Source organism: Podarcis liolepis (assembly GCF_965112155.1).
Source record: "Podarcis liolepis genome assembly, chromosome: 14".
Classification (NCBI taxonomy): Eukaryota; Metazoa; Chordata; class Lepidosauria; order Squamata; family Lacertidae; genus Podarcis; species Podarcis liolepis.
Window position 1 is genome coordinate 27,866,487 of NC_139569.1, and position 25,309 is coordinate 27,891,795.

The 25,309-nt window shown below is 46.3% G+C and overlaps 2 protein-coding genes across 4 annotated transcripts in view; one reads left to right on the plus strand and one right to left on the minus strand.

Annotated features, from left to right (window-relative positions):
• ANP32A (acidic nuclear phosphoprotein 32 family member A) overlaps nucleotides 1-9,684 on the plus strand; it is a 26,732-nt gene extending 17,048 nt beyond the window's left edge. For all 3 annotated transcript variants that reach the window (XM_083475249.1, XM_083475248.1, XM_083475247.1), the window contains 6 exons: nucleotides 1,634-1,783; nucleotides 3,898-4,020; nucleotides 5,571-5,769; nucleotides 6,672-6,769; nucleotides 6,985-7,045; nucleotides 8,094-9,684. In XM_083475249.1, coding sequence (XP_083331375.1) covers nucleotides 1,634-1,783; nucleotides 3,898-4,020; nucleotides 5,571-5,769; nucleotides 6,672-6,769; nucleotides 6,985-7,045; nucleotides 8,094-8,161 — 699 coding nt within the window. In that variant the 3' untranslated portion in view covers nucleotides 8,162-9,684. The remainder of the gene's footprint in view (nucleotides 1-1,633; nucleotides 1,784-3,897; nucleotides 4,021-5,570; nucleotides 5,770-6,671; nucleotides 6,770-6,984; nucleotides 7,046-8,093) is intronic.
• An 850-nt stretch (nucleotides 9,685-10,534) lies between these two features.
• CORO2B (coronin 2B) overlaps nucleotides 10,535-25,309 on the minus strand; it is an 80,221-nt gene continuing 65,446 nt past the window's right edge. The window contains exons 5-12 of the mRNA XM_083475160.1: nucleotides 25,074-25,238; nucleotides 22,942-23,058; nucleotides 21,897-22,001; nucleotides 20,423-20,519; nucleotides 18,579-18,691; nucleotides 16,466-16,556; nucleotides 15,137-15,276; nucleotides 10,535-13,912 (exon numbers count right to left, since the gene is read on the minus strand). Coding sequence (XP_083331286.1) covers nucleotides 13,775-13,912; nucleotides 15,137-15,276; nucleotides 16,466-16,556; nucleotides 18,579-18,691; nucleotides 20,423-20,519; nucleotides 21,897-22,001; nucleotides 22,942-23,058; nucleotides 25,074-25,238 — 966 coding nt within the window. The 3' untranslated portion in view covers nucleotides 10,535-13,774. The remainder of the gene's footprint in view (nucleotides 13,913-15,136; nucleotides 15,277-16,465; nucleotides 16,557-18,578; nucleotides 18,692-20,422; nucleotides 20,520-21,896; nucleotides 22,002-22,941; nucleotides 23,059-25,073; nucleotides 25,239-25,309) is intronic.

The following is a 25,309-nucleotide window of genomic DNA, read 5'->3' on the forward strand; positions in this document are numbered from 1 at the left end:
ACTTATATTTGATGGCAGATTTCTTGTGCGTCGAATGATATTTGCACATGGTTGGATATGGGCCCTCCTGAAAAACCCAGTACATCTGCTTAACTGTCCTTTCCAAGCAATTATTGCGGAAGTGAAAGTATAGCTGTAAGCTGCCTTGAGTCCCTGTCAGGGGGAATAATAATTGTGCTCTGGTGGCGCGGCAGCAGCAGGAGGCCCCATTAGCTAAAGTGGTGCTTCAGGTTAAGAACAGTTTCAGGTTAAGAACAGTCCTCCGGAACGAATGAAGTACTTAACCAGAGGTACCACTGTAGGTACTGTGTCAGTCTAGGACGGGTGGGGGAACCAACTGTCACCTTCCAGATGTTGTTGGTCTCCCAACTCCCATCAGCCTCAACAAGCATGGCCAATGGTCTGGGGTCCAACAACATCTGGAGGGGCACAGCTGGTTCCCCTTCCCTAGCTTAGGTGGAGGAAGGAGTGGTGCTGTGGCAGGTGCATTTTGCTTTAGGGTTCTTCTCTCCCCTCCTTGTCTTTGCTAAAAGATGCTGTATTCCTCTGAGGCTCTTAATTCCACACACACACACCCCGCTATCGACATCAGTTGCTTAAGCCTTCTTCTTTGTTATCTTGAGCACAAGCTGGCAGCATATGGTCAGATAGACAACAGTCTTGATCAGCTGTGTGCTGATCTTGGGGGTATTCTTATTTACTGAGGTCACACAGGGGCCTGGTTAGGCACTGTTAAAGTTACAAGAATAAAAAAGCTCCATATCAAATCTGCCAAACGAAACCAGCTGAGGATGCATGTCAGAATGATGAGGATATAGGGCACACTCAGGCTTTGGAGTGATGCTAACACTGCCTGTTGCTTCTTTCCTGGTGGTAGGATGTTCCTCGCTCCCACCACCTGCAATTGATTCATACTATATTAGATTGAGGACCTTAAGAACAGTTACTCCTGAACAAAAATGAAAGCTGCAATTTTGTAAAAACGTACAGCCGTTTACAAAGACACACAGTTTTTGCTTAGATGTGACATTAAAATGCATAACGTTTATTTGTAAGCATGCCCTATTGATTTTGGTGTGTTTAGGGTCATAGTTTTACTCTAGTGTAATTAGAGGGCCTGCAGCAATTCAGCTGTGGGAAGATGTGTTTCATTCACGGAGCTTAGAGCAGCATATTTGCAGATGAACTCCGTTTTATCCTCACAACAACTCAGTGAGGTAGGCTAGGCCAAGTGAGTGACTGGTTCAAGGACACCTGTTTCACAGCTGAGTGAGGATTTGAGCCCACTTCCAACAGGCTGCCGACAGCACTTACTGGCTCTCTCAATCTCTCTATTCATTTTTATACCATAGTGTACATAAATAGCGAGTTGTCTCCTTCCGTAAGGTAACTAGTATCCTGAAATCTATAGAGTGAATGGAAAAGAGTCAATGGGCCAAGTCATTTGTTAATCTACAGTGTGATCTAGCTCAATAGATGAAGAGAGATTTCCTAGTAGCTTTTTATGGTAAACTGAGACCAATAATTCTTGAAGTGCTGTTTGCCTCAAAACAGCTTGTATGTTCGCTTAAGGTGGTGGTTGCAACTAAATATAATTTAACTTAATATTTTTGTTGTTAATTTTTATCTGCAGGTTAAAGAACTTGTTCTCGACAACTGTAGATCAAATGAAGGCAAAATTGAAGGTCTGACAGATGAATTTGAAGAGCTCGAATTCTTAAGTACAATCAACGTAGGCCTCACCTCAGTTGCAAACTTACCAAAGTTAAACAAGCTTAAGAAGGTAGGTGTTGTTTAGTCGTGTCCGGCTCTTTGTGACCCCATGGACCAGAGCACGCCATGACCCCATGGCCCGTCTTTACTCTTCCAAGTAGCACCCACTCTCCCTTCCACCTCTTACCCGCAAGGTGGGTAGATGTCTTTATTTAAAAAGAAAAGAAAGGCATTATTATTAAAGCATGGAATGAGTTTGCCAAAGAGGAACTTTTACATCAGATGTTTAGATTTCCTTGTGGCAAAAGAGCAAAGCAAAATTGTGGCGTTTTATTTTAAGTTATTAATAGTAAGACACATATTTCTACATAATGAGAGTTCCTAATGCATAAACTTCATCTCTGACATTGCCAACTCTCCTCCTCTTTATGTTTTCAGCAAACCCTCTTGACCCAACTGCTTCTCATCTTCTCCTCCTTTGCCTCTTCCATCCATCTTTGCCTCTGGGCTGATTCTCTCCTGCCCTGCCCTGGACACCCCTTTGCTCTTGCCTTCACCAAGAGCTCCTCTGTGTCTGCTGTAAAATTCCCTCTGTCAACTCATCCCCTGCTCCCTTTCAGCACAGCACCTTGTCCACCATGCTCTGCCTTGTGCTCCTTCCATGACCTCCAATCTATTGATCCAGTGGCCTACCCAGCAGCCTCCCCTCTTCCCCATGTCTGCCAGACTCCTGTGTTTCCTGCAGTTTGCACCTTCGCTTCATCTGTCTCATCTGCTCTTGACTTCCTTAACCCTTTCCCAGCGTTTTTCTTTGCCCCTTTCAGCCCTCCTAGCTCATCCCCCCCCCCATTTGATATCTCTCTCCATGGCCTTGTGAAGCTGAGTTACCTGTGGAGAACTAAAGAGTGGACCAACTTTGTCCATTAGAAGCTCCCATATTCTCCTCTGCATCTTTATCTACCTGCCCAAGCAGCACCATTTTGCCCCTCTGATTCACACCAGCTGACGGAATTTTCACTTCCCGTCTTCTTCCTTTTGATGCCCTCCTCATGCACATCCCACCCCACCCCCTTCTTGCTCCCTGCCCAAGACTTTCCCTCCTTATTCAGTGCTGAAATGGAAACCAGCAGCTCTGATTACTTGCCGCCTCTCCTCTTTCGGCTGCCCTTCATCCTGCACTTCCCTCTTTGCTTTCCGTTATTGCTTGATGAGTTGACTGCCCTGTAACCCCTCTCAGCACATGCTTCCGTGATCTCCTCCCTTTTTGGAGTTGTCCTCTCCCGCACCATTATCCCTCCTCCACATACACAGCTTTTCCCTTTTCCCTTTTCCCCCATGGCGCTCAAACATCCTGCAGTTTCCCTTGGCCCGTCCTTACTCTCCCAAGTGCCACCCCCTGTCCCTTCCACCTCATACCCTCAAACTCCTGGTGCACATGCTGCTTACTCCTATTGCCTCACCTCTGCTCTTGACACCCTCCGGTCTGGGTTCTACCCCCTGAACGCCACTGACTCTACAGTCTCAAAAATCATTGCAAGATCTAAAGGTGCTACATTCCTCTTTGACTTTCTGCTGCCTTTGATACAGTTGATTCCCCCCATCCACTGCTCCTGGCTTGCCTCCTTATGCCCTGGATCTCCATGATGCTGTCCTCTGCTGGATCTTTTCCTACATGTCTTAATAGTTCCTATAAGTGGGAGCTCTTCCTCTGCTTCCCTTCTCTCTGTTTGTGTCCTTCAGGTCCTCTACTATATTTTCTCTCTCCACAACAACGGTTGGGTTTCTTTTGTAGTCTGATAGTCAGAGTCCTCTCTGGGAAACTTTCCAAGGGCCACATGTCAGTGGTGGGTGGGGCCAGAGGCAAAAGCGGGTGGAGCAACAAAAGCTGTTTGGATAGTAGGCTTGTTTCTACACACACTCATACACACCCTCTGCAAGGGCACATTCCAGCCAGGCAAAAACCTTAAGGGTGTGAAGCAGGGCCTTTGAGAGGTGTGGTCTGAGGAGAGTTCAAAGGGCCAGATAGAGAGGCACTCCCCACCTCTGCTCTCCACGCTGTCCCCAGGCAATTCAGGTCAGTGCAAGCCATTCCACAGAGCCATTTAAAGCCCCAAACTTTAAAATGTGATTGAATCCTGAAAACTGCAAAATGTGTGGACCATTTTTATATATTTTTGCCCTCAGCTCGAGTTAAGCGACAATAGAATCTCAGGAGGACTGGAAGTATTGGCAGGAAAATGTCCGAACCTCACACACCTAAACCTAAGTGGCAACAAAATAAAGGATCTCAGTACAATAGAACCTCTGGTAAGTCGGTGCAAAGCTGTCAGAGAGCCACCTGAGGCCAGCTTTTGATGCCATGGCCCACACTAATGCCCATGATTCATGGTGGGGCTTTCCTTGCCTGCTGCATTTGGGGCCCTGGCGCAGATGTGGTCACCAGAGTATTGGATTGGAACTGAGGCGCCTCAGGCTCAAAATCACCACCACTCAGCCATGAAGTTGACTTTGGGCCCATCACTGTCCTTGGCCTAACCCACTTCACCAAAGTGTTGCGGGGGAGAATTTTTGCCTTGACGGTAAGGTGGGGCTATAAATAACAGTAACAAAACAATTGTGTGTATGGGTGGAGCTCTCTTGGGTGTCTCCTGTCCATTTCTCCTCTCCTGCTTGGCCTTGTGGGTGCCCAAACCTTACACCCCATGACCTCTTTGCCACCCAGTTTTGTTCCAGCGGCCCTCTAGCCCATCCCCATCAGAGTTTGTCTCTCAGGAAGGCCTGGCAATGAGTGGTTGCTTCCTCATCCAGCCAGTAGTGTTCCTGGTCTATTTTTTTGCCATTGCCCCTTCCAGGATCATCCAGTCAAATTTACCTTTCTTGTTTCCTGGTGGCTCTTCAGCAGTAGAGTGTGTGTGCCTGCTAGTGGCACACGGAAGGGGATGGAATAGTCAGTGTGTGCTGCATTGCAAGAGATTTAACACCATACATTCTGTCAGTCATCCTTGCCAGGGCCCTGTAACTTGGGTGCGGGGAGGGGCGGGGTTGCCTGTGGCTGCATGAGCTGTTTATGGCCCAGACCAGATCTGAGCAGTAGTTCACCCTCATAGCCCCCAAACATCACCACACTGTCAGAATTTCTTCTCCACCTGCTGCTGCTGCACTTTGTTTGCTGCATTTATATGGTTCTTTTCTCCCAAGGGGGGCTTACAACTAAAAACAAACACAAAATGAAGCTTGTGAAAAACAAAGCAAGAAAACAGTAGAGCTGTGTCAGGTCCTTGATGCAGTAGATGTCAGGCCCTTGATTCCAGAGCTGATGGCCTGAAGTTCTCCTTCCTCCCATCATTTTATTAGCCAATAAAATGTTTGCTACCCTCTGAAGCCAACAGCTGAGGGAGCCTTCTTAAAATTCCAGAAGTGGTGCAAATCTTCTGGCTGCGGCTACTGCTGCCGCCTTTTTGCTCCCTTTTGCTCTTGATTGACATGCAGAGTTGTTTCCACAGCTCCCTCTGGTGGTCACTTGAAGGGTTGATGTTGCACATTGCTCGGAAGCAAGGTCTCTTGCTTTGAGTGAGGCTTTGAATTCCCAGGGCAGCCACAGGTGACACAGCAAGTTTATTTCTCTTTCCATGTGTCTGAGAGATTTGGGACTCTTCCTTCTCAAGCCTCGCAGGGCCTAACCAAGCCCATCCTGGTCACTGCAGTGGCTTAAATCTCCTAGGTATCTCCTGATGTGTCAGCTAGAAGACCTTCCTTCCTGTTCTGGGAGCATCTTTGCTTTTTAATACATACTTGGTGAGCTTTGGTCTTTGGTAAGGTTTGATTCTGATAGGTGAAACCCTTCATTTGCCTTTCAGGAAAAGTTAGAAAACCTGAAGAGTTTAGATCTTTTCAATTGCGAGGTAACTAACTTGAACGACTACAGAGACAACGTCTTCAAACTCCTCCCGCAACTCACGTATCTCGACGGATACGACCGGGATGATAAAGAGGCCCCCGATTCAGATGCTGAGGGCAATGCGGAAGGCTTTGATGACGATGAGGAGGAGGAAGATGGTAGGTCACTTTGTTCCTTACCTCTGTCTTGTTAGTGGAGTTTCCCAAGAGTAGAAACAAATGTCCTTGTGCTGTTTCTATATTAAGAACCTCCGGCAAAAATTGCCGCAGCTCAGTACTTTAACAGCACTCTAGTTTTATCCCGAAAAAGGTTGGTAAAATATAAGAACAGACTTTCTGGATTGGACAGAAACTATCCATCTAGTTGACTAGTTTGTGTTCAACAGCAGCAGGCAGGCAGATGCCTCTGGGAAGCTCCCCAGAAAGTCAGGGCAATGATCCTTTTTTGCTGGTTGTTGCTCACACCTGCTGTTTAGAGCCTCCACTTAAGCTGTCATGAAGAATAGCCGCTGATACAGACCTTTCCCTCCAGATTTACCTCAGTCCCCTTAGCCCCACGAGCTGCACATCGCTTTTTTCAGATGCGCCCTTTGAATTTCTGCGGCGTCGCCTACATTAGCTCTTTATTATTCTTGTATTTTAGCCCCTCTCCCCTCCCCATTCAAGTACCACAAGAGCCTGAGGTTTGCCACATCCCATGACAGTGAGTGCTGTGGTGCATCAGGTCACAAGAGCAGAAAGCCTGATTCCGCAGCATCACGGTCTTTTCCCAGCTCCCATCAATTATACCAACTCTTGGCACGAGAAGGACCTCCGGCTGCCACTTGGCTTTACTTGGCTGTAGCTCCTGTGAATTTTATCGTGAGCCTGGCAGGCAGAAATCAAGCAGGTGGCATCTTTCCCCACCGCGACTATCGCCATGCCCAGGAAATGCTTTTCCTACTCAGCTTGCGCATGTCAGGCTGCAGGAAGACTGGGTGGCAAACTGCTCTTAAGCAGACCCGCACTGCTCCCCAGTAGCTCCTTGCAGCAAATCGACCTTGTGAACTTCCTTTTTGCAGAAGAGGAATATGACGAAGATGCTCAGGTAGTAGAAGATGAGGAAGATGAGGATGAAGAAGAGGAAGGAGAAGAGGAGGATGTAAGCGGGGAAGATGAGGTAAGAATGTCATTTTGGAGGGGCGAGGATATAGCTGAGAGTCTCTCACTGCTGAACCAGTGCTGGAAGGAACTCAGGTCCTGGGATTCCTTAGGTGCCATGGTGGATTCTTTCCCTCCCCTTTGAAATCTCTACAGTATTTCCCAATAGCTTTGCCAGCTTGAAAAAGTTCTATACAAGGACAAAGCATGCATTTTCCGCTTTCTTTCCCACAGGAGGATGAAGAAGGGTTCAATGATGGTGAAGTAGATGATGAAGAGGAGGAAGAAGAAGCTGGTAAGCGCAGAACTGAAACAGGAAAAATAATCACCTCCTTGTGAATGGTCAAAGGGTTACAGCAATGCAAGCTTAGAGTCTGAATAGCCCATTCCTGCCATTGTGCCCAATAAGAGATAGAAAATGCCACATGGAGGAAAATCCATGACTGCAGTGTGATAAGATTTTGAGATATTTCACATGGAGACTCTTTTCACAGAGATTCCTTCAAGATTCTAGACTTTGGATCTTCTGTGCCGTTTCCCCCTCAAGCCCTGCAGAGAGGCTGCTGGCTTCCTCCTGCTGGTTGTGGCTGTTTGATAAATGATACATCATTTTTGTGCAGATGTTTTTATTCTTTGCACATACTTCATGTGGTGCAGAGTTGTTTTTTAATAATAAGCGTTTGGTAGACAGGACGATGGGGTCTTCTTTCTGGTGGCACCCAAACTGTGGCACTCCCTTACCATAGAGGTGTGTTATCTGTGTCGACGCTCGGTGCCTTTTGTTGGTTTTATTTATCCTGGCCTTTGGAAATGAAATAGAAATTTTTACCTGCCTTTCCTGTATGGAATTGTTGTTAGCTGTTCTATGTTTTTGTTTGTTGATTATTTTGTACGTGCTTGTTTAGTTTATGTAAACTGTTCTGGACCCTTAGGATGCGAAAGCCCTGAGACAAAATTGAGCTGTCTGTGCATCACTATTTGGCCCTTCAGTGGCTGGATCTGAGTGTGGGTAGCCAAGACACTGTTGGTAGATGGCTATTTGGGATTTGTTGGCCCCCCACCCACCCTCAGACTGACCCTCTAGTTTGCTGCTCAGTTTTTCCTGCTTCAAATGCGAAGACCAGGACAGGCCTGAGCTGTGCTGGATTTGATGTGGAACAAGGTCATTCTATGCTCTGGCACAGAAAGGAGAATTTTACAGTGCTGCTTCTTCAACATACTGACACAATGCTCTTGCCAAAAATATCCCTGCAATGGAACAAGTGCCAAAACCACGGGGCCTGGGAAGCGTTAGGTCTCTCACTGGGGAAAACCATAACACGGCCTTTAATTTCTTTCCACAGAAGAAGAAAAAGGACAGAAGAGAAAACGAGAACCTGATGATGAAGGAGAGGAAGATGAAGATGATTAAACTCAAAATAATCTGTTGTGGGGAGGGGGTGGGGAATAAATTTCCTACTGTGATTTGACTGTTTCTACCCTGTATTTCACCCCTCCCCCCCCCTCCCCGGAGTGTAACGTTGCTGTGGGATGGAGCGGGACATGCATAATTGGGTGGGCGAAGGAATTAAAATATCATTTTTTTAAAAAAACAACAACAACAACCTGCCACTCTTACTTTTTGTTCCTGAATAATTTCCTTTTGTGCCCATTATTAGTTCCTGTTAATGCAATAACAAATATAAAGCAAGTGGTGAATTTGTTTCTTGGAGTGGATCATTCTGGACACAACTTGAGTTTTGTTTTGTTTTTGAAAAGACGAGCGAGTAAATTTCCACATGTGATGCAAAGGTGAGATCTTTGGGGTCCTGAGAATGGCTTTTGCCGGTCTCTAGGCATTTTTTCTTCTACTTCTTCTGGATGCAGCAATTTTTTGCGGTGAAAGCATTCCAGCCACAGCAGCGGGGGTGCAAGAAGCATCTTGATAAAGTGTTTTTCTTTGTTGCCTGTTTGTGAATGGCTGCCGTTCCCAGGAAAACACACACACACACACACACACACACACACACACACACTATTTCCTCCACTTCCTGTAGGTATATTTTTACTTTCGCTGTTTGTAAATAGTGACCAAATACGTAATCTCTTTCCCTGACTCCTGGCCCTTTACCACCATTTGATTTGGTTTGGGGTGGTGACTTTGCAAATCTTCCGTTGTGGGTTTCCCCCATACTTGTTATTATTATTTTTTAGAGCACAAACCACCCCCTGAGGGGAATCTTCCTTGATTTGGAGATGGCCGGGCAGACAGTGATTCCCCTTGAGTTGTGCCCTTTCTTTATTTCAGGTATATGGAAAAGTTCTCTGTCAACGGCAGTCATTGAAATATATATATAAAAATATATATAAAAAGTGTTCCTAATTTCCTGAGTTAACTGGTGAAATGAATCTGACAGTTGTAATAAAAAAGAAAATGTTTGAACCCTTTTAACTAAGGTGTGTACTATTTTGGTCTGTAAAATATTATATATATAGATATATTAACACCTCCTTAATGATAAGTGAATGAGAATCTGTTTCCACTTGTGCTCTGTAATACTCTTGAAGATTTTTACAAACCTTTAAATACTGGAGGGGGGTGGGAGACGGACAATGCCGCATGTCTAGCCTAGGCTGGTTTCCTTTCGTACACTCAAGCACGGAATGCTAATTGCAAAAGTTGTATTTTCTTACCATGTTGCGAAGTCATTTAAATTGACTGTGCAACATTCCTAGTTGAATGTACAGTTTTAATTTCATATCCCTCTTTAAAAAGATAGTTAGAAGTGACTTGTATTTCCTAGTCAATATCTCACCTGTGTATAAAAGACAAAAGCAAAAAAAAAAAAAAAGAATATTGCAACCTTCCCTCTTGCTCCCCAAAGAGCCAAACTTTTTCAGTTTTATGTCTTGTTTGTCATTGATGAATTTCAATAAATCTTTTTATACAATTTTTTCCCCCTGTGGCTTATTGCTGTAAAACGGGCCACGTCGGAATCCATTCCTCGCTTGTAAAGACGGGTGTTTTTCTGTTTTCATTTTTTGAAGAAGCTCATTCTCATTCATTGTTAGCAACACTTAGTGCATTATTTCATAAGAAATCACGACCGCCGAAGAGGATCCCCCACGTACAGAAGGATGATACCTCTCAAGTGCCAGATGCCGCAGAACAATTGTGTGCACCCATCTCCATGGGACAGACCTTTTTCGGTCTGAATCGGCAGGGTGATGCAGATTCATTTTCCATGCCAAGGTAAAGTAATCCCTAGAGTATTGCGAAGGTACAAGAGACTCCATAAAGGTGTTTGACTTTATGGCGCCTAACTCAGGCAGCTTTCTCAAAATAGGATTTTGACCTGGTGCATGTGTGCATGTAACGTGTGCAAAGGAAATAGCCAGCCTTATTCTACAAGACTGTCGTATTTGAGGATTCAAAACTTTATAGAGGCCTCTTCTCTAGCCTGCTGTCCTGCAGGTGTTTTGAACTGCAACTCCCAGACAGCACGGCCATGAAACAATGGGAATTGTAGGACACCAGGTGTAGAGAGAAGTTGCTTTAGAGCAGTGTTTCCCAAAGTTGGGACTCTGGCTGTTGTTTTTTTGGACTACAACTCCCATCATCCCTACCTAGCAGGACCAGCAGTCAAGGATGATGGGAATTGTAGTCCAAAAACAGCCAGAGACCCAAGTTTGGGAAACGCTGCTTTAGAGATTCATCCTGATCATCCCTACACGATTCTTTTCCCCAGCCCCATTGCTCAGGACCAGCTTCCCACCGAAGGCAAAGGGAGACTTTACCACCAAATTTGGTTTGGGTATCTTGGTAATTTTTTTTTTATTATTTTGTCACTATTTTTATGGCAGCATAAATAATAAGCGAGTGAAAGTACACTGAAATGGAGCAGGGCGGGGTCAGCGTTAGGCACAGAACACAATGTAAACATTGGTGACGTGGTGGGGGAACATGGGGAAGTATGTGGGGGGCGGGTGGAGAGAAAGCACACCTGTCTTTTGGGATGGTGCTTGGTGGTTAAAGCATGTGTGTGGTGGGGGGCGCACACACATGAATGAGCACTATGTGGAACTTCTAGCAACTCGGGTCTAGACTTGGGCCGACTGGGATGCAGAAAGAAATCGGCAGGACTCGGATGCCACTGCATCCAAGAGGGAACTTGAGGTGGCCGACGCATTACAACCTAAAGCCTCACCCTTTTGATCGGTTCATTCTACGGCCACAACACCCTTGCGGAACATTTGCTACATCCAGTTGGCAGTGGCGATGGACAAATTTGGGGTGGTTTCAAGACAGTCTTGGTAGACACATGATTTCTTGCGGCCAACAATCCAAAATGTTCAAATATGACCCCCGGAACTGGATCTACCTTGAGCCTAGCTCTGAGGATCATCTTGGACCAAGTTATAGGTGTTGGCATTTTCAGAGGCCATATTTTTTTTACCAGTTGTGGCCCCAGAAGTCAAATCTCTATATATGTATGTATGTGTTTAAACATAGCAATTCTATATACTGTAGCACTTTCTGAGTGTTCTAGTTGCTTCAAACTCTGAAATCAATCATAAGGTAGGCCCTAATATATTATCCCCGTAAAGGTAAAGGGACCCCTGACCATTAGGTCCAGTCGTTGACGGCTCTGGGGTTGTGGCGCTCATCTCGCTTTACTGGCTGAGAGAGCTGGTGTACAGCTTCCAGGTCATGTGGCCATCATGACTAAGCCGTTTCTGGCGAAACCAGAGCAGCGCACGGAAACGCCGTTTACCTTCCCGCCAGAGCAGTACCTATTTATCTACTTGCACTTGAAGTGCTTTTGAACTGCTAGGTTGGCAGGAGCAGGGGGAGCTCACCCCGTTGCGGGGATTCGAACCGCGACCTTTCGAGCGGCAACCCCAAGAGGCTCAGTGGTTTAACCCACAGCGCCACCCGCGTCCCACATTATCCCCCTTTTGCAGACATAATGGCTCACCTACTTTTTATCCTCCCGTTCTAGGGTCCAGATACACGATAGCTCCTTATCGCAGGGTTCCTGCACTCAAGACCACAATAGAGAACTTATTCCAGGATAGTTGCACTGGGGGTAAAGGAATTTCAGTCACGGGATCCTGTCTCTTCACCCCCTGCAGGGGAATGTTAGTGGTCAGGATTCCAAAGGGAAAACTACCCTTACCTAATTTCTCAGCAAGGCGATTGTCTTCAGAAGGAAGGGAATGCCCTAACTAAATACTGAAGCAATCTTACTGCCACTTGGATTTCCCCTCCATCATTCACTAAAACCCACAGTGGCAAGTCCCATTTTCATTAAGGAAGTGAAATGCTTTCGGCTCACTCCATTGGCAGAAGGCTCTACCTGTGATGCCAAATTCAGGATAGATTTACCTTCTAGAATATCCGTCTCCAGGACCCAGTTCCCTGGGGCTCTTTCTCCAAACCATTGACCAATTTGGAGCAGATGACTGTAGGAATCCAACCTGAACAGCAATAACTGGCAAGGCAGATTGCTAGGTGATGCTAGGGGCTCATTGCATGGGAATGTTTTTTGGGGGGTGGGGCAGTCTTCTTACCTATAAATCTCAACAGGGACATGACAGCCAGCACCTTGAAGGTCCCAGTTGCTGTGTGACTCACATTACCCCTTTTGCAGCAAGCACCCATTGGGCAACCTTGCATTTGGGTGGTGCTAGCAGCAACCCCTCACCACCCCCCAGCATATAAAAGTGAAGTTTGGGGACTGGTCCCTCCCTTTGCTGCCTCACAGCAGTTGCCAATGGTTCGGCCTAGGGTACAGCTTCACCGGCAGCAGCAGAGAACTGAGCTAGCAAATGCATCAGAAGATGCTGGCAGGATCCAGCCAGATTGAAGCATCTTGCAGCCTGAGCCTTGGCATCCATCCACAGCGGGACCTCCTGCCTTCAAGATTTCCTCCTTCCTTGCAGTCCTGTGTCACGGCATGTGTTAATAACCACTATCTGACAGCAAGAGCTGTTTAAGACAGTGGAATGGACCACCTTAGAAGGTGGTGGACTCTCCTTCATAGGAGGTTGCTAAACAGAGATTGGGTGACCATCTGCCAGGGATTCTTCCTGCATTGCAGGGGATTAGACCAGATGACTCGGGGGGGGGGGAGGGGGAGTGTCCCTTCCAATTCTATGATTCTAGGAGAAAATACAAAGTTCTATAATATGTGAAGGCTTGGGATTAATGGTTAGGAACCAGAGATACAAAGAGCGGGTATCCCTTATAAACTGGTGCCGACGCCACCTGTTTCGATAGGACAACCAACCAAGGGGTTGATGCATAGAAAAGCCACTGAGCTATGGCTAAAGCAGAGCTGGCCCCACGGTACAAATGATGCCAGTGGCTATGGGGTGGGGAGGTGGGGAATGGCATTTTTTAAGGAATACTGAGAAAGCTGTGCATGACCTTAACCCCCAACATCCGCTGCAGCATTAAAGGGATCCTGGGGGTTCTGCTCTTTTGCTTGCGCGGCACATTGCAGGGAATTTCCCGGGAGAAGGGGATGAATTAATGTCCAGCTCTCCCATGTACCTTCCAGTTTCATGGACCTGAATTCCAGTTTTGTATCCAGTGTGCATTGTCAGTCACACTTTGCATAGGAAAAAAAAAAGAATATTAATAATACTAATCAATGCCATTGCTTCCTGCGGGGCATGCAGATCTCCCTTTTCATTCCTGCTCAAGGATGGAATGGAAAACCGGATGCCCCGTTTAGCTAATCCCGTGACTTGGCGGCATCAGGAAACGCATTGACTCCTCTACTACCTCCAAGGGAAGCTTGGGCTCTACATGGGTCCCTTTGCTTGTTTCATGCAGTAGTTTTCTCAGTTAACATCATACAGACAACACGTCTTTCTTTTAGTGCTAGGAAATGACCACAGAAGGACACAGTTCCAGTTAGCGGATGAGCTCCCTGGGGGCTGGCCACGGGGGTCTCTGGCTCATATCGTGTGTTAAGTGGATACAGTAAAATTAAAAGAGTGGGTATAAACAAAGAGTTTGTTTAGAAAATGTCCTTTAGAGTTCATTGTTCTTCGGGCTGTTGCGCAAGTTTTTCAGCTCCAGCTGTAGCTGTCGGATTTTGATGTCCTTCTGCGAGAGCTCAGCTTTCAACCGCCGGATCTCATCTTGTTGCCGGAAGAACATTCGGAGAAGCTTGAAGTTGAGGAAGAGAGAGAAAGAGTTGGCCTCCATATTGTGCTGTTGCTTCATTTATTTATGAACCCCCATCGTTCTGCCTGGACACTGAGGTCCAGCGCCGAGGGCCTTCTGGTGGTTTCCTCATTGCGAGAAGTGAGGTTACAGGGAACCAGGCAGAGGGCCTTCTTGGTATTGGCACCCGCCCTGTGGAACGCCCTCCCACCAGATGTCAAAGAGAAAAACAACTACCAAACTTTTAGAAGACATCTGAAGGCAGCCTTGTTTAGGGAAGCTTTTAATGTTTAATAGACTATTGAATTTTAATATTTTGTTGGAAGCCGCCCAGAGTGGCGGAGGAAACCCAGCCAGATGGGTGGGGTATTAATACTACTACTACTAATTATCCTGTCTTTTCATCCAAGCAGCTCAAGGTGGTGTACATGGTTCTCCCCCTCCTCATTTAATCCCCACAACAACCCTGTGAGGTAGGCTAGGCTGAGAGGCAGCGATTGGCCCAAGGTCACCTAGCGAGCTTCCTGGCTGAGTGGGGATTTGAACTCTGTTTTTCTGACACTCTGACCAATGCACTGTATTGACTCTCGAAAAAATTATGGAACTTTGGTATATCATAGCTGGCAAGTATTTGTGGGGGCCATGTGCAAAAAATGCCCTGCTGGGTCAGACCGAAGGTTCATATCGTTCAGCATCCTTTTCCCACAGTTGCCAGCTAGATTCATATGGGAAGCCTGGAAGCAGGACATGAATGCAACAGTACTTTCCTACTTATGATCTGCAGAATCAGATGCATCCTGCCTCTGATAAGAGGAGTAAATAGCCATTGTGACTAGTAGTTGTTGATAGGTATGTCCTTCATGAATTTATCTCTTTTAAAGCTGGTCCTCACTACCTCCTGTGGTAGCAAATTCCACAGTTTCAACTGTGTGGTGTGTGTGTATATAAGTATTTTCTTTTGTCTGTGCCGAATCCTACCAACATTCAGCTTCTGTGAATGACCACACTGGGTTCTAGTATTATGAGAGACGGAGAGAAAAGCCTGCTAAAGTGCTCCCACCCCCCAGATGAGGGAGCCCCGATGCTTTTCTGGTTTCGCTGACCTCCAAGTGAAGCCGCCAGCATGGTCTGCCCCTCATACTGCTTCTGGGTAATGTATGGATACATTGCCCAAGCCTAATGATGACAACTCTCCATCTGGACAGAGGGTAGCTGTTTTTTCCTTACCTCATTCTCTGTTCTGGGGGGCACGTTTTCTAAGAGGTCAATCCCATTCACAACAACACTCTTCTTCTCTCTCATCGGTGCCTTAAAAACAACTTTCGATGCTTTCTTATAGCCTTCCTTTAAAGACATCAATATGGGATCTAAGAAAGAAAGAAAACAAGAGACAACAAATGCTAAACCAAAGGGCTAGAGAGACACTTTTTGGAAACAAGCAAATAATCTACCCTATTTTAGCTAAAACCGGGACGCGGGTGGCGCTGTGGGTTAAACCACAGAGCCTAGGACTTGCCAATCAGAAGGTCGGCGGTTCGAATCCCCACAATGGGGTGAGCTCCCGTTGCTCAGTCCCTGCTCCTGCCAACCTAGCAGTTTGAAAGCACGTCAAGTGCAAGTAGATAAATAGGTACCAATCCAGCAGGAAGGTAAGCGGCATTTCCGTGCGCTGCTCTGGTTCGCCAGAAGCAGCTTAGTCATGCTGGCCACATGACCTGGAAGCTGTATGCTGGCTCCCTCGGCCAATAAAGCGAGATGAGCGCCGCAACCCCAGAGTCGGTCACGACTGGATCTAATGGTCAGGGGTCCCTTTACCTTTACCTATTTTAGCTAAAGGACCAAACGTTTGTGTTCTGTATTTGGGACAATGTGCTGGAAGTTTGTGAAGCTGCATTTTACTCTGCAGCGCCTGTGAAACTCCTGCTGAACATCACACACAATCCAAGAGGTTGCGTTGGAGTGGCAGTGAAGCAGCCCATAATCTCAGAGGTGCAATCGAAGCTACTGCAAATGTCAGGGTTCTGAAGCTGGGGAAACCCAGGCACCTTTGTTACTCTGCCACTATGCCAGCTTTCCAAAAGAGCCTGCCCTCTTTTGAGCTTTAGTGCCACCAGGACTGCTGGTCTGAAAGTGGTTCAACCTCAGGTGTGCCCAGGTGACAAAATGGGTCCTACAGAGATCTACCTAGCTCTATAAGGCTTTGAATAGACTGGCTCTTCAGTTAGATTCTCAATTGCTTTAACACATTCCTCATTCTATATTTTAATATGGCAGGGAGATGGGACAGGTCCAGCATTTCAGTTGATTTCACTGGGGAGAGAAACAAAAGAGCATCACCTAGTCACAGATCAGTCTTCACCATTTCCAGATGTTGAAATGGTAAATGCCCAGACTTCAATACTTGGAAATATTAGGGATTTCAAGCAGTGTTAGCCATGTTTTGCTTGAAGTCAAATTTCTGGCCACTTTAAAAGTTGTTTTTCTTTTTAAAACCTAGGTGGTGTTTGATTTTCCACCAGGTTGCACATCACAAAATTGCAGAGCTAGTGCATTTACCCCGGTTTGTTCCACTCAGCCATTCATCCGGTGTGAGAGCAGGCTCTGTTCCCGGAGTCATTGGGTAAATATCTTCCTGGTATGTTTCCGACTAGAATGCAGAAGGAAGAGAAACAGCATATTTGAAATAATTAGTAAAGGACTTCCAGAGCGGTGGTGGTGTTCTGGGAAGGGTGCCCCCAGGCAGGCAGCAAACACATAATGCTGTTGGCATCAGCATACTACTAATAATAATTTATTATTTATACCCCGCCCATCTGGCTGAGTTTCCCCAGCCACTCTGGGCAGCTCCCAATCAAGTGTTAAAAACAGTACAGCATACCAACCTGTATCCCCACCACCACCAAATATAATCTAGATTTATCTTTCCCAAGAAAAATTCAGTAAGTAACACACACACTGGCAATGACCCAGTTGCAAACAATCATTTAACAGTGGTTCCCGAACCATTTTGGGTGCCCACCCCCTTGGTTCCATAATCATAAGCTGCCCAAAGTGGCTGGGGAAACCCAGCCAGATGGGCAGGGTATTATTATTATTATTATTATTATTATTATTATTATTATTATCATTTCATCATCAGTCCCCTCACCCTCACCCCAATTTAAAAGTGAAAGAAGCAGTAAAACCTTAAATACAAAACAAGGAAGTTTTTTTGTTCCATGTTCTAGCCCTGTCAACCATAAATTAGCAATCAATGTGTTTGGAGGGCCCCACTTCCAGTGCCCCCCTTCTGCACCCTTGCCTCTTGGGGCCTCATTGCCCCCCCCCCAAGGGTGGTACCGCCCATTTGGGTAACTACTGCTTTAACCCCGTCTGCGAGCCACTAAGTTCCATTTTGCCCTCCCCCCAAAAAAAAATCAAAAAGATTTTTGATGCTATGGCAGTAATTAAACTACTCAACATACTCCACCCCCATCCCAAAAACGAGGAGCGGACATTTATCTCAGGAGCAGCACAAACTTTTGGCTCATTCTCTGAGCCAAGCAAAGTCATAAGCATTGCAACATAGCAGGTTAACCATTTGTCGGATTGCAGTTTGGGATGAAGGCTGCATTAGAGCATTCTCAAGCACATCCCTGTTGCCCCGAAGATCTGGCTCCACGCTGCTGCAGAAAAAGAGCCCATGCAGCCGGGAGCTCAGTGTGTTTGCGGTCTGAAAGGAGAGGCAATCAAGGCAGGAGAGGCTTAATAGAAGGCATTTGGGCTTGTGGAGCGTGGAGAAAAATGACTACGAGTGGGGGGAATGGACCTGTGGGGCTTTGTGCGGAAATAATGGGACAGAATCGCAACCTTCCTTTACAACACCAAAACACAGGGAAAGGCAACTGAGCATAAGTGGCAACTCCCTGGGGCTCTGGGTTGCCTGAGCACCCACAAAATTCCCCATGAAGGAGCTGGGCACCCACAAATTTGGGTGCCAGGGCCATGCACGTTGCATGGCACCCACAACCCTGGGCACCCACGGTTGTCTCCTGCCTCACTGCCTCCTGCGGAAGCAAGTTCCATCGTTTGAGGCAGAGCAGGCTTCTCCAACCCAGGACACTATAGCAGCAACCCCCATGCCTCTGCCAATCTCTGAGCAGGGTGGTCAGAGCTTGGCAAATCCCACATGGCTCCTTTTCACCTGCCAAGGCCACTTGGAGGTGGCACATCAGCCAAGGGAGCTTCAAGGCTGCCATGGTTTGAGGTGGAATTTAACAGCGTAAGAAATTTCAGGTTGTACCGTTGAGTGCTGATTTGGTGTTGTTGTGCAGTAAAATTGGGAAGTGGCAATGAAACACCCTGAAAATAGGAGCTAACTTGATGTCCTCTAGCAGCCCCACAAGCAAATCAGGATGATGCTCAGTAAACAGGTCATCTGGAAGCAACCACAGTTGTGTGAACTGGACCCAGGGTTCAAAGCCTCAGTCCCACCACACATTTAAAGCACATGGCTCCCCTCAAAGAATCCTGGGAACTATAGTTTTCCCCGTGCCATGCTACAGTTCCCAGCATTCTTCACAAACTACCGTTCCCAGGGTTCTGGGTGTGTGTGGGGTGAATTACTGTGTATGGCATGTAGGCAGCCTTAGAGAGCAAACCTGCTTCCTGTGACGGCCAGATTACTCACCCTCCTTGGCACGATCATGGAGATGGGCTCAATCAGCCCTTTTAACGTGATGAGCTTATAGAACCGGAACACCTCGCAGGCAGAGACATCCAGGCCATGCTTTGGCATCACTCCTACAAACACAAGGAATAGGAAGAAGTGATGCTTGTTGTTCTATAAAGGTAAAGGTAAAGGGACCCCTGACCATTAGGTCCAGTCGTGACTGACTCTGGGGTTGCGGTGCTCATCTCGCTTTACTGGCCGAGGGAGCCGGCGTACAGCTTCTGGGTCATGTGGCCAGCATGACTAAGCCGCTTCTGGCGAATCAGAGCAGCGCACGGAAACAGCGTTTACCTTCCCACTGGAGCGGTACCTATTTACCAACTTGAACTTTGACATGCTTTCAAACTGCTAGGTTGGCAGGAGCAGGGACCAAGCAACGGGAGCTCACCCCGTCACAGGGATTCGAACTGCCGACCTTCTGATCGGCAAGCCCTAGGCTCTGTGGTTTAACCCACAGCGCCTGTACATAACAGAAAATCAAATCCTTGGAGAGGTTGCAAGGCGACCCTCTATCATGGCATCTGAGTGATACAGCAGTTCCGCACGATTTTGTTTCCTTTTATTTTATCTCCTCAGAGATCTTCCTGCTGCTCCCCACCCCCTGGCTAGGTAAACCCCCTGCTCCTTGCACCAACCTGTTTCTATAAAGTAGGCCAGCCACTGTCCTTAGCTACTGGCCCTCTGATCCAGTGTCTTGGGAATGTTCATAAACATTCCATCTCCAGAGGGGAAAGGGCTCGGCACACAACTGTCACACACAGCGGAAGAGGAAGGGTCGGTTTGGCCTGAGGGGAAGACCGGCTGCCAGAACTTTATTTGGGGTGAGGGAAGAAAGTCTGGGGCTGAGCATGCCAAGATGTTGGAAAGGCAGGGAGGGCAAGGACTGGGGAGAGCGTCAGGGAGGCAGCAGACCTGCAGGAGGAGGCTGAAGAAAGGGGCAGAGTAGTTAGAGGAGGTGTGGGAGTCTGTGACTATGCTGGGGGAAAGAGGGCAGAGCAGATGAAATAACATAAGAAGAGCCTTCTGGATCAGGCTAGTAGCCCATCAAGTCCAGCAACCTGTTTGCACCATGACTAAATGACCCTAAGAACCTAGGTATCCAGATAGACTGCCTCCAGGTCTGGAGGTTTCACAAGAGCACCAGAAGAGCCTTGCTGGATCAGGCCAATGTCCCATTGATTTATTTCATAAAAATTCACAAGCCGCTTGGCTTGTGTTTACAAAAAAGAAAAAAATCAAGAAAAATGTACAACCCTACTTTAAAAAATCTGAAAGTAAAAATACTGAAACAGATCAGAGTTGCCTCAGCTTCCTAAGCCTCTGGGCAGGCTTGTCTAAAAGGAATGTTTATAGCAGGTGCCAAAAAAAGTACAGTGGTACCTCAGGTTAAGTACTTAATTCGTTCTGGAGGTCTGTTCTTAACCTGAAACTGTTCTTAACCTGAAGCATCACTTTAGCTAATGGGGCCTCCTGCTGCTGAGCACGATTTCTGTTCACATCCTGAAGCAAAGTCCTTAACCTGAGGTAATATTTCTGGGTTAGAAATATTCAGGTCTGTAACCTGAAGCGTATGTAACCTGAAGCGTATGTAACCTGAAGCGTATGTAACTGAGGTACCACTGTACAGTACAAAAATAGTCCAATATTTGGTTCTCACAGTGGCCAACCAGATGCCCCGATTCAGAGCCTGTCTCCAATTGTGGACACAGACCACAGCCATCGTGGCTAGTAGCCACTGACTAGTCCAAGGAAAGACGCTGCCTCCCTTTGAGACTGTAGCGCAGACGGTAAGCACCCCTTACCAAGGCCTTTTTGTGGAGCCGGAGAACGGAATTCCATGAGGTAAGTGAGGTATGGCTTCTCTGTACTGATTTCATAGTAGCGGATATTCCCATCTCCCTAGGGGGAGAGAGAAAGAGAGAGAGGTGTGAATCAGTGGGACTTTTGTGAATTTTGGGGCGGGAGGAGAGACCACTGCACAGTTTAGGTCATAGCAGAGCCTTCTCCAACCTGGTGCCTTCCAGGTTTCTTGGCCTACAACTCTGATCAGCCTCAGTTTAACATAGTGGTGCCAGTAGGCGCTGTGGGGAGTTGTAGTACAAAACATCTGGAGGGCCCCAGGTTGGGGTGGTTGTCATAGGAACTCTGACTTGGCCCACCCTTAAAAGCATGGATGGCCCGCTGTCATTCTATAATCTCCACAGTGCTCAAATTGGGAAGGATCCATTTCCAGTCAGCCCAGATTCAGCTACATCTACTGAAAAGAAGGAGGCTGGTTTTAGGTCTGCAGGGAAATGGAGCATGTGTCCTTCATACATCTGAATGGAAACAAGGCATATTAATTTCATTAAAACCTGTTTCTGAGTATGCATGCTCAGGATCTCAGCCCTAAAAGACCAAAATTTAGAATAAAAAAGTGTACAGTTGGAAGGGACCCCTATGGTCATCTCGTTCAACCCCTGCAATGCAGGAATCACAACTAAAGAATCTCTTTGGAAACCACCAGCGAAGGAGAATCCACCATCTTTCGAGGGAGTCCATTCTACTGTCAAACAGCTCTTACCGTCAGAAAGTGCTTCCTAATGTTGAGTTGCAATCTCCTTTCTTGCAATTTGAGGCCATCAGTTCAGGTCCTACCCTCTGGAGCAGCAGCAAACAAGCTTGCTCCATCTTAATATTAGCAAAATAGTAGTAGTAGTAATAGTAATAGTAATAGTAATTATAATATCTGACAACTCTTCAGATATTTGAAGTTGGCTGCCAAATTGCCTCTCAATCTTCTCTTTATACAGTCAAACCTCGGTTGTTGAACATAATCCGTTCTTGGAAGCCCATTTGGCTTCCGAAATATTCAACAACCAAGGTGAGGCTTCCGATTGGTTGCAGGAGCTCCTTGCACTCAAACAGAAGCCACATTGGACGTTGGGCTTCCGAAAAACGTTAAAAAACCAGAGCATTTACTTCCGGGTTTTCGGCTTTTGGGAGCTGAAACGTCCCAAAATGGAGGCGTTCAGGAGCCAAGATTTGACTGTAGATTTAAATCTACAGCAACACAAATTGCTTTGGCTAAGCATCTAGATGAACCAATGAACGCCTTTTAAAAAACTACTTTGAGGGAAATGGCTTGTTAATTTTTTTTGTCCAAGGGAGTGACTATGAAGTGACTCCAGATATACGTTGGTTCATAGTGCGTACCTAATGGCAAGATACAGAAACTTTGGGATTCTGTAGCCAAAGCCCACTCCCCCATGCCATAAGCATTTTGTGCCCACACACCTTGCCAGCCAGGTACAGCATGTGGGTATCAGCATCGTAGAAAGGGAAGAGGAGCCCAGACAGCCCGTCAATCTCCTCCTCTATTAAGGGCATGGCGAGATCTTCCTGCAGAAATCAAAGATATTCTTGTTGGTTTTTTAAGAAAATAAAAATAGCTTTCAAACCTGATGCATTTATAACCTTGACACTAGGAATGTTATTACAAATGTGAAGAAAGGTGTCTTTTAAAAAAGCTGTGGCCAGCCTTCCCCTAATCTGGTGCCCTCAATATGCTTTTCGACTACAACTTTGGGCCAGTCATTGCCTTTCAGCCTAACCTACCTCCCAGGGTTGTTGTGAGGATAAAATGGGGCGGAGAAATATGTATGCCACCCTGAGAACCTTGGAGGAACGTTGGTATATAAATAAATAAAGATTTCTTCTCTCAGGGCTTGGTCCCAAAAAGGGATGATTGAAAAAATAATATTTTTTAAACTATATAATCATTTATTATGTTTGTTAGTCGCTTTATCTTGCCCATGGCAAATTACAAAGTGATTTACAACCAAAACAAAACAAAAAACTCCACACAGTTATATTAAAACCAAAACCCCCCCTCTGACATCAAAAAGGTCACAGATAGTTAAAGGCCAAAGGCCTGCTTATAGAGGAAAGTTTTTGCTTGGCACCTAAAGATATATACTGTGGTACCTCGGGTTAAGTACTTAATTCGTTCCAGAGGTCCATTCTTAACCTGAAACTGTTCTTAACCTGAAGCACCACTTTAGCTAATGGGGCCTCCTGCTGCCGCCACGCCGCCAGAGCACAATTTCTGTTCTCATCCTGAAGCAAAGTTCTTAACCTGAAGCACTATTTCTGGGTTAGCGAAGTCTGTAACCTGAAGCGTATGTAACCTGAAGTGTATGTAACCCAAGGTACCACTGTAATGAGGGTGCCAGGCGAGCCTCCCTGAGGAGAGCATTCTGCAAACAGGGAACCACCACTGAAAAGGCCTGTTCTTGCATTACCACCCTCCAGAATAAGTAAATAAATATCATGGCCTGACCTGATCCCAGAGGGCAATCTGCCTCGTGTTCCACCGCGAGACTCCAGTCGTTAGAAGCCGCTTCATGTTTCCTAAAAAGACAACCCGGTTCACGCGATGGTTCTTACAATTCGCCTCCTGGAAAGACAACCAAGATTTACCCAGCCAGGCAGCTACATTCCTGGCAGCCTCCAGCTCCCCTCTTCAAATCAATCATAAAGTTTCAGAGTTGGAAGTCTAGTTCAAAAGTCTAGTCCAACCCCCTTCAATGCAGGAATCACAGATCAAGAATCCCTGACAGATGACCATCCAACTGCAGCTTAAAAACTTCCAGTGAATGAGAGCCCACCACCTTCTGTGGGAGTCCATTCTACTGTTAAATGGCACTTAAAGTCAGAAAGTTCTTCCTGATGTAGGAATCTCCTTTTCTGTAATTTGAATTTATTGGCTGGGGTCCTGCCCTCTGGAGCAGCAGAAAGCAAGCTTGCTCCATCTTCCATGTGACAACACTTCAGATATTTGAAGATGACTGTCAGATCCTCTCTCCATCTTCTCTTCTCCAGGCTAAACATACCCAATTACCTCAACCATTCCTCATAAGACTTGGTTTCCAGACCCTTGGTCATTTTTTCAATATCCTTCTTAAGCTGTAGTACCCAGAAATGGACACAGGACTCCAGGCTTGGTCTGACCAAGTCAGGATAGAGTGGTACTATGACTTCCTTTGATCTGGACACTAGACTTCTGTAGGCAATTGATTAAGGCAGCTTTCCCTGCTGTGCTCCAGATGTTTCGGACCACAATCCCCATCCATCCCAGCTGAGACAGTTGGGGCTTATGGGAGTTGTAGTCCAAAACATCAGGAGAGCACCAGGTTGGGAAAGGCTGGCTTACCATTCTTTCAGATACGCCACTCAAAAGCCTCACTTTTCATTTCACCCAATGCAACTTGTGATTAATAAAAGATTAAAGCTAGACGTAAAAACATGGCAGACAGTGAATTCTTTCTGTTCCCTCTATTGAAATTGTGCTTATCTGCAGTCAAAATCTGCACGTTGACATTTGGGGGGTGGGGGTGGGAAATATTCTAACCAAGAGATCAAGAAGTTTTTATAATTTTTTTTGGAAAAGGCTTCTTTCTTAGGAGATAGGCACATGCTTATAAAAAGATTGCTTTTGGAAACTTCATTGTCGGAAGAAGTAGCTGTGCATTCTTACCGACAAAAATGTATCCAACAAGGACAGGGACCAACTTGCTTTTCCTGCCTTAGGAGAGGAGGCAATTTTTACACCAACGATGGTGCAATTTAGGTGGAGGTTGCAAAACATACAGGACATGAATTAATTGTAATCGGTAATTTCTTGGCTTAAAAAAACAACAACCTTAAAGCTGCTCAGGGGAGCCCCTCTGTTTCTGAGCAGTTTCTTACACCCCTATGCCTTTTATTTAATCTAAATTGCACCCCCCAAAAAAGCTGCTATCCACACTGCAGGCATAACTGTTGTTTTAGTGGGGCATTCAGACTGGAAAAATAGGAAAGCTGATGGGAGTTTTAATCTGTTTCTAGTTTCACTGTTGGTTTAACTTTCCAAAGGTCTGAAATTGTCACTGATTCCTCTTGTTGATAATTTTATTGCTTTCTGTTTTGTAAACTGCTCTACTTTGAAGGTTCTTTTTTGCCATCAAGTGGTGTATTTATTTTATGAAATAAATAAATAAATAAATGCAAACAAATAACATAAAAGCATAAGAAGTGCCAGGATGGCTGGATCAGACAAGTAGCCCATCTAGATGTTCAACTGTGTCCAACCAGATGTCCTAGTACGAAGCCAGTCTGCACCAGAGCAACCTCCTAGCAATTGTGTTCAGAGTCATGCCTCTTCTGACCGCAGAGGCAGAGCAAAGCCATTGTAGCTAGCAGTAGGCATGGACAGGCTGATCCTCTTTGAATCTGCCTAATTCTCTTTTAAAGTAATCCAGGCTGGTGTCCATCGCTACATCCTGCACCCCCTCCTCCCAGAGTTGTTGTCCTGATAAAAACTGGGCACGCGCACCCCCTTCTGTGGCTGATTTAAAAAACAACAGTCAGGATGTTGGATGATGGCTCTCTGCCAACGCTTCTCTCTTTTGACCCTTATAAGAAGCTCCTTGCCTGGAGCACTTTGCCGGAGCGCGGCTCAATGACGCGGAGCTTCTTGTCTTTGCAAGTGGTGGCCAGCAAACTCCCGTCTGTGTTGAAGGACATGCAGAGAATGACGTCGGTGTGGCAGTCAATCATCTTCACAGGCTCACCGATGTCCAGGTTCCAGATGAGAACCTAACAAGGACAGGAATGCAAAACAAAGGTCAGCCTTCCCACCACTGGGGAGAGAGCCAGTGTGGTGTAGT